This window comes from Trichosurus vulpecula, chromosome 7 (assembly GCF_011100635.1).
Source record: "Trichosurus vulpecula isolate mTriVul1 chromosome 7, mTriVul1.pri, whole genome shotgun sequence".
NCBI classification, from domain to species: domain Eukaryota; kingdom Metazoa; phylum Chordata; class Mammalia; order Diprotodontia; family Phalangeridae; genus Trichosurus; species Trichosurus vulpecula.
In genome coordinates, this window is record NC_050579.1 from 42833383 (window position 1) to 42842110 (window position 8728).

An 8728-nucleotide genomic window follows, 5' to 3' on the forward strand; every position below is an offset into this window, starting at 1 on the left:
AGACCTCGTGACCTTTATGGGTGAGGAAGCTGGAGTGTGAGAAGCAGAAGAAAGAATAAAGAATTTAGTGCAGGATTTCCTTCCCCAAGACAGTTCACAGGCCTTTCTACTTCCTATGACCATTGTCTCTACACAGAGCTCTAAGGACTGCTTCAATTCCCAGGTGGTACTCTGCATGAAGTGCTGGACCTGGGGTGAGGAAGAGCTATGTTCAAATCCTGCCTTTGATACTTACTACTTATGTGACCCTGGGGAAGTGATTTCAGTCTCAGTTTCTTCAACTGTAAGGTGGGGAGTACCTACTTCCTAGAGTGGAGATGATTAAATCAGAGGACATGTGTAAATCACTTTGTAAACCTTAGAGAGCTATAAAAATACTAGTTATCTTCCTCCTCCTCCTCCTCTTCCTCCTTCAGTGACTCCATGGGAATCCTCTCAGAAAACCCTCCTGGTCTTCCTCTGCTCTCTCCTCCTTCCCTTTCCAGTAGGAAAGCTTCTGCTCCTACTAGGATTTGAGAGGCAGCAGTGGGAGGAGAAAGAAGGTTCTATTTGGCCTTAAAACACCTTGTTTCATATCCATGTTCTGCTACCTACTCTCTGAGAGACCTTGGGTAAGTCACCCTCACTGCTTGGGGTTTAGTTTCTCCATATGTAAAATGAAGGGGTTGGACAACATGGTTTCTAACGTCCATTTCTATTCTAGATCAAGGATCTTGTCATCATGCCTGTGCCTCTGCAGAGCCCAGGTCAGAAACCATGGGAGATCCTTCTATAGCTCTTTCCCTCTCTCTGATATGCAGCATTATCACCAGCTCCAAGACCACTGGGCACAACAAATGGAGATTATTTTGTCCTAGACTCCTGGCACACATTTCTCCTACATCACTCCTCCAATCCTTTTTACTTCTAGTGCCTTCCCTCTGTTGATAATTTTCTATTTATCCTGATAATTGCTACTTTATTCATATTTGTTTGCATGAGTGTTAAATCACATGTTGTTCTGGTCTCCCTGTTTGCCCTACCCCCAACCCAACCCTGTCAGTACAGTAAATTTTATAGGGAGTCAGTATAAAGGGGTAATACCAGGAAATCAGTTGGCAAAAGGGAAATCTGGAACTCACATACAATTTGTCCCAAAGATCAAAGAGCATAAATTACAAATTGTATCAAATATTAACTAAAATTCATATCCTGGTACTATATCCTCAATCGGGGAAACCAGCTAGGATCTCTGTTAAGGTTCTGGTCCTCTGATATGTAAATTCCAGGTGAAATTCAGATCTTCATGGCTCCAGACCAGCAAAACATCAGAAAGGTGTTGATAACTCTGAGATATGACGTTGAAGTTTTACCTATGACTTTGAGATGAATTGGGTATCTTAATGAACCAACCCCAAGCTGGCACAGAAAGCAGTTGGTCTGTTTCCCTAAAAACCTTATAAAATGAGACCTCAAATCCCTGCCCCCTCCTCCCAAGCCATCTTTCCTCTCCATTGGATCCATGCTACCTGGTGATCCCAACTCTAATCCAATGTTATGTGGGTGGTTCTCTCTGCCTCTCCCCCTTCTCATGCCATTCCCCACACTCTCTGCCTTACTTCACCATCCCATCTATTCCTACACTGTCTACTTCTGTACCTCTCACTTGTCTCTGCCTTTCTGTGCTTTGCTTTTTTCTCCCTCTGTTTAAATAAAATGTGATTGCCACTCTGTTTCTTCCCTCCAATCATGCTCTTTCCTGGCAAGTATTCAAAGAACCAGGTGTGCCTGACCCTGTTTCATACTTTCCTAAATTAACGATCAATTCACTATGTTTGTCTCCCTCATTGACTGTGAGTTTCTGGAGGGCAGGGACTATATTTTGACTTTCTTTGTATTGCCGGCACTTAGCACAGTGCCTGGCACATAGTAGGTGCTCAATAAATGCTTATTGACTGAATGAATTAATAGTGGCACAAAGTTCAGCTTCAGTCAACCCTCCCCCCAGGGACTGCTTCTCCTTCTGAATCTTTCCCTATTCCTCCCTGCACACTCCTCATTTCCTTTTCTCCAGATAGAAGTTGTGGAAGTGCCACTCACATGATGCCTGGCTTGTGGCAAAGGCTGCTGGTCTCATAGAAGTCTACCACGAGGCTGTATGGGATCCGGCGGTGGGCATAAAAGTGGCAGCAGGCATTTGGAATGTCATATCTAGCTGTAAGGAAAGAGATGATATGAGGATGCAACTCTCTGAATCCAGGCAAGCGCCACCAGCTCCTGAGACAGTCAGTGAAGGAAGAGATGGTTTGGCATTTCTTGTAGGAAAGAATTGGGAAGACCAAGACCTACATTTCTTCCTTCTCTTACTCTCTTCTTCCTCCACCTCCTTCATCTCCTCCTTTTGTCCCTAATTTTATTTCCATTTCTCTCTCCTCCTTTCCCAACAATTCCTTTTTTCTTTTTCCAGGAGACTGGAAGGGGATGCTGTAGTAAAGGGGAATAGAGGTTCAATATGGGCCATACATAGGCCCACTATTAGAGGAGGGTCCATCACCCAGAAGAACCTTGAACATTCCCTGAGAGGACTTCACTGGGAGATAGGAAAACTAGTAGGACTTGATTGGGTTTCTTCTTATCTCTGCTCCTTGAGAGTTATGTCATCTTGGGCAAATTATTTATGTTCCAATCTGTAAAATGGGGCTACAATCCATGGTATAGTTGAAAGATTACTAGATTCAAAGTTGGAAAACCTGGTTGAAAAACCCTACTTTGTCACTTACTATCTTTGTGATTTTGGACAGGTCACAATCTTTCTGGGCCTGTGAAAGGTTAAATGACTTGCCCAAAGTGTGTGTCAGCTTGAACACAGGTTTTCCAAAGGAATATTGTTACATAAAAGATGGACCCTTGTTTCATGGAGAACTTTGGAGTTCAGATCTGGTCTTAGACACTTACTGGCTATGTGACCCTGGGCAAGTCACTTAATTTCTGTCTGCCTCAGTTACCTCGTCTGTAAAATGAGGCTAACAATAGCACCTGTCTTCTATGGGTTATTGTGAAGATCAAATGAGATAGTCTACAAAAATCTTTGCAAACCATAAGTCCTATGTAAGTGGTAGCTGTTTTTAAAATGTGCTGTGTTCCCTAGGCGATATATAGGCTCCTAGTACTTTGTGAATACTCCTCTAGGGCAGATCTATGGGAAGACATGGACAAGAGGTACAAAGGACAAGCAGGCATGATGGTTTGTGGTCTTCTTCATTAGAAAGAATGCTTGCATCATGGAGATCACAGATGCATTGGAGTATTGAAGATACAGTTAAAGTTTTAGTTTATGAGGTTCTTTCACAGAATTTACTTCCTGATCTTCTCAGCTCATTCCTCTGAATGTCTCGTTTTCCTTTCCTGCTTCCTACCTAAGTGACTCAGTGGATAGAGTGTTGGGCCTGGAGTGAGGAAGACTCATTCATCTTCCTGAGTTCAAATCCAGCCTAAAGCACTTGCTAACCATATGACCATGGGCAAGTCCCTTAATCCTGTTTGCTTCAGTTTCCTCATTTATAAAAAGAGTTGGAGAAGGAAATGGCAAACCACTCCAGTATCTCTGCCAAGAAAACCCCAAATGAGGTCATGGAGAATCAGACACAACTGAAAAAAAGACTTAACAACAGCTCTGGCTTCTCTCATTAGTATGTAAACTCCTTGAGGGCAGGGACTGTCTTACTTATATTTGTTTATCTAGCACTTAGCACAGTGCATGGCACATAGTAAGTGCTTAATAAATTATCTATCTATCATTTATTTATTTATCTCACCTCATTTAATCTTTTTCACAACACAATGAGGTAGGTAGTATGGGGAATTTTTATTACCTCCATTTTACAGATGGATGAGAAAATTGAGGTTCACAGTGACTTGCCATGAGTCACACAGCTAGTAAGTGATGGTGCCGAGACTCAAACTCAAGGTGTTTGCCAGCCCAGAGCATCCTGAGCTTGGACCCAGGAGACCTTGATCCCTTGTCAGAGTTTGCAGGGGTTATGCTCTCCTACCTCAGGAAATATACACAGGGCAACCCTTCCCACATACCCCAGGGTAGGCTGGTCCATCTCATGCCACTTTTCCAAGATCCAAAGAGCTGTATTTAGAAGGAAGCAGGAGAAGAACCCCCTGCCTTCTCAGGACAGAAAAGGAGGAGAGGAGAACCCTAATTTCATAGCAGCCCAAGTAGTTTTGTCAGGGATGATTGCCACAGATCCCATGTTCATCATTAACCTCTGACATCCCAGGCTTTTTCTTCACAAAGGGCTAATCAAAAGGAAAGAAAATAATCAGACTCACCAAACTCTTTAGTTTCAAAGCTGAAACCAGTTATTGAAATGATGAGGATGGAGAGGAAAGCCAAAGAGACCATGGTCCTCGGAGGTGGGAGGAGAGCACTTTCAGGAGCATTCCCAGAGCTCCCAGGGCTCTTGTTTTGACAGCTCATGCCTAGGCTTGGACTACCCTCTTTATAGGCAGTAATGGCTGAGAAGGAGCAGGATGAGAATAACTTCTCAAACTAGATAGGAACAGGATATGGTTCTTTGAAAGTACTGACGGTAGCACAATTTTTTTCTGAAATAAGAGAAGTGAGATTGGAATGAATGAGGAAGTAGAAGACTAAGTGATGACTCTGGATTTCCAGCTCTGGACATGTCTAGGTCAAATCATGGGGGAATGTGAATGAGTGAGTGTGTGTGTGTGTGTGTGTGCGTGTGTGTGCGCGCGTGGTGCATATACACACACACCCTTTCCTTCATCTTTAAAATTTGAATCCCCTCGGAATGAGACCTTCCTCAGAAGTGGGCCATGAATAGACTGAGCTGAGGCAGGGATGAGCTAGTAAGTATTTAACCACTGGCTCACCAAAAAAAAGCATGAAGGACACATTTTTAATTTTTTTTCTATCACTTTCTTAAGTTTAGGAAAAAAACCAAAACAATAAATCAAGCCCTAATGTGTTGGCAACCAAAAATGGGCTCCTTAGCACTTAGTCAACAAGTGCCCTTGACTAGTTTGGCTTTTTCCCCTGAACTGAATACTGTTTGTATGTTGGACTGGAGTAAGCTTGTCGGCCCCTTCACCTTGCTTCCCTTGCTTAAGCTGATGGAAAGAACCTGTGCTTTCCCGGTCAACCCCTTCACCTTGCTTAAGCAGATTGAAAGAACCTGTGCTTTCCCCGGCGTACCTTACACCCCCGCAAAAGCCGGATGGTTAAAAGCAGCTCCTGTTGGAGCCAGAGGCTGCTATAGCTACAGCCACAGCTGAAGCAGGAGCTGCCAGTAGCAGAGCTGACCTACGGGAGGAAGCTGAACAAAGACTTCAGGCCAGTGGGTAATCTTTTTACCATAGAGGGGGAAGCATGATTTTGCTTTATGCAATCATGCTTCTCTGTAGCCTCCTGGTTACTCTTTCAAGGCGTACTTATTGGGCCTGGAAGCTTTTGATCAATATATCAAAATGGGGTTGCTGGTTCATGGGTTGGTTACTGTGGAGCCTAAATATATGTTTTGATTCTTCTGCCTTCTACTTTGAGAGTTTCTTATATCCAGCGGTTCCGAACCTTTCAGACATGTTTATGATCCTCTTTGAGATTATAAACTCTGCCCTCCTAATACATTTGGCGACGAGGATGGGATTCGAACCCACGCGTGCAACCCACCCCTACCAATAAGAAAGAGGCCCAAAAGTTCATAGGGCTGTTTGGTTATTGGAGACACCACATCCCACATTTGGGACAGATTTTAAAACCCTTGTATAAAGTCACCAGAAAGAAATATGAATTTGACTGGGGACTTGAACAAAGTAGAGCTTTTGAGGAAGCAAAGGCTGCTATCCAATTAGCTCTAGACTTATGGCCTATGCAAAATGGGCCAGTGGAGTTACAAGTGACTGTACAAGATGACTATGCAAATTGGAGTCTGTGGCAAAAACAACAAAGCCGAAGTGTACCTTTAGGCTTTTGGTCAAGGAAACTGCCCTCATCTGGAGTGCAATATACACCTTTTGAGAAGCAGCTGTTAGCTGCATATTGGGCTTTAGTAGAAACTGAGCAACTAACTCTGGGTCATGAAGTGGTATTAAGGCCTGGAATTCCAATTATGACTTGGGTAATGAGTACCCCAGCTTCTCACAGAATTGGACATGCACAAGAGGCAAGCATAATCAAATGGAAGTGGTATATTCAGAATAGGTCCAGAGCAGGCAAAAATGGAGTTTCTGCTCTACATGAATCTGTGGCGAACATTGATACTGAGAGCAATGAAAAGCCCCTTGAATCTAAGCAACAGATGGTACCATCCTTAGTGAAATGGAATAATGGATATGATGGACTAAATGAAGAACAGAAGAAACATGCTTGGTTTACTGATGGGACAGCAAAATATTTAGGACAGAAGAGACATTGGAAAGCAGTAGCCTATAACCCCTGTACAAGGAGAACTCTGGAAAGTTCTGGGATAGGTGGAAGTAGCCAATATGCTGAACTGATGGCAGTGCATCAGGCCATCAGAGCAGAGAAAGGAGGACAGTGTCATATATTTACTGACTCGTGGGCGGTAGCTAATGGATTAGCTACGTGGATGCCTATATGGAGGAATCAGAATTGGGAGATTCATGGCAAACAAGTTTGGGGTAAAGAGTTATGGGAAAATATATGGGACATGTCTTTGGTTACAGATCTGTCAGTTTTTCATGTTGATGCTCATGCAACCCTGACCACACCAGAACGTGAGTACAATGCACATGCGGATCGACTAGCAAAGATTGCTACTGAATGTATTGTCCCTACTCCGACTCCAACTGATGACCCAGCCTTAGCAAGATGGGTCCACCAGACTGCTGGCCATTTAGGGGTCCAGGCCACCCATCGATGGGCACAGGATCGAGGTATCAGTATTTCTCATGCGTTGTTAAAACAAATAACAGAGGAGTGTTGTATATGCCAATTAGAAAAAGAACGAACTCTTCCTAGGATAGTTACTGGAGAAATAGCAAGGGGAAAAGTTCCAGCCCAAATTTGGCAGATAGATTATATTGGCCCACTACCCCAGGATAAAGCATGTAAATATGTATGTACGTGTGTTGACACCTATTCAGGTGTACTAGTGGCTTGTCCTTATAAAGACGCAACTCAGAAAAACACCTGTAAAACTCTAGATATTGTAAGTTTATATTATGGAACCCCAATGCAGATTCAAAGTGACAATGGGTCACATTTCAAGGGCAAAGAAGTGAAAAGATATTGTGTGTTGAATAATATAGAATGGATATATCGTATTCCATATTACCCACAAGCATCTGGGCTAATTGAAAGAATGAATGGATTGTTGAAAGAACAGCTGAGAAAATTAAGCTCAAATAATTCATATCGACATTGGAAGGATAATTTGTCTATTGCCTTACGTAATTTGAATAATAGGCCCTTAGGGGGGAGTACACCTCTAGCCAGAATGATGACCCCAAATCTGCAGATCAGAGAACAGCAAACATGTGAGATCCAAAACATTGAATTTTGGACTGTGAGGGAAGATGTCCCACTACCAAGTCCAGGAACACCTGGTTCAGCAGGATATGATTTACATTGTATAGAGCATTTTAGGTTAAATAGGAAAGAGATAAGAAAAACCCCTACTGGAGTATGTATGAGAATCCCCAAGAATCATCTTGGATGGATATTACCTAAACCAGGATTAGCGGCTCAAGGAATACATGTATTGGCTGGAGTGATAGATTCTAATTATCAAAAAGAAATTGTTGTGACACTCCAGAATATGGGTAAAAAACCTGTACAATTTTGTAGAAATGATAGGATGGTTCAAGTGATTATTATCCCCTGTGAAAAAATACCCTTTGTGAAAACTGACCCTCCTCCCAAAATAACTACTAGAGGGGCAAAAGGGTCTTGCTCCATTGATAGAATAAAGTCAGGAGCTAAGGTATGGGTAAAACGGAAGCCAGATGATATTCCAAAGGCTGCAGAAGTTATAGCCCATGGGAAGGACAACACTGTAACAGTTGTCTATTCAGGGGAAAATAATTACCAAATCGTACCCCTGAACCATATATTTTACCGTGAATAGGTTATAATAATAGATTCACAGACTCCACAGGTATGGCTGATGCTGGTAAATGCCATAAGCCACTCAGAGGAAAGGTAACCTTGTGTGATTAACGGATGAAAACTTGTACATTTGGGGAAAGGCTGGGAGGACAATCCTAGTCTCTATCTAGGATGGGATCCTCTTAGTTTAATTTTCCCATTGTGTTTCCTTGTACATCTGGGGAAAGGCCGAGAGGACAATCTTAGTCTCTATCTAGGGTGGGATCCTCTTGGCTTCCTCATTATGTTCCTTTTGAAAAGAAACATTTCCCACCTAAGTTTGGCTCTGATGTTGGATCTTTGCATAACTGAAATCTCAACCAAACTTGAGATGATTTTATTTGAAGAATAATAGTCCATACTTGTCTATTCTTTTTGTCCTTTGTTTTGGCTAACCTTGTTGCTAGTTTTGTTTCCTTCAGGCTTAAGCACCCTGCACTTTCCGGTGACTGCCTAAGCATGTAGCATTCTTGGAATTCCTGCCAGCTTGTTAAAGAAATGACCTCTGGAATGGGACTTTTTGGGGCAGGGCCATCTCTACATCCAATTTCAGCATGAAGGAGCTATGGAAAATGAGACCATCACCCCTCACCCCAAGATTTTGAG

The 8728-nt window shown here is 42.7% G+C and overlaps 1 protein-coding gene across 1 annotated transcript in view; it reads right to left on the reverse strand.

Moving 5' to 3' along the window:
* Positions 1-4524, reverse strand: part of LOC118857485 (C-C motif chemokine 3-like) — a 5961-nt gene extending 1437 nt beyond the window's left edge. The window contains exons 1-3 of the mRNA XM_036768159.1: positions 4321-4524; positions 2080-2194; positions 5-29 (exon numbers count right to left, since the gene is read on the reverse strand). Of these exons, the coding sequence (XP_036624054.1) occupies positions 5-29; positions 2080-2194; positions 4321-4468 (288 nt within the window). The 5' untranslated portion in view covers positions 4469-4524. The remainder of the gene's footprint in view (positions 1-4; positions 30-2079; positions 2195-4320) is intronic.
* Between the last annotated feature and the right edge of the window lie 4204 nt (positions 4525-8728).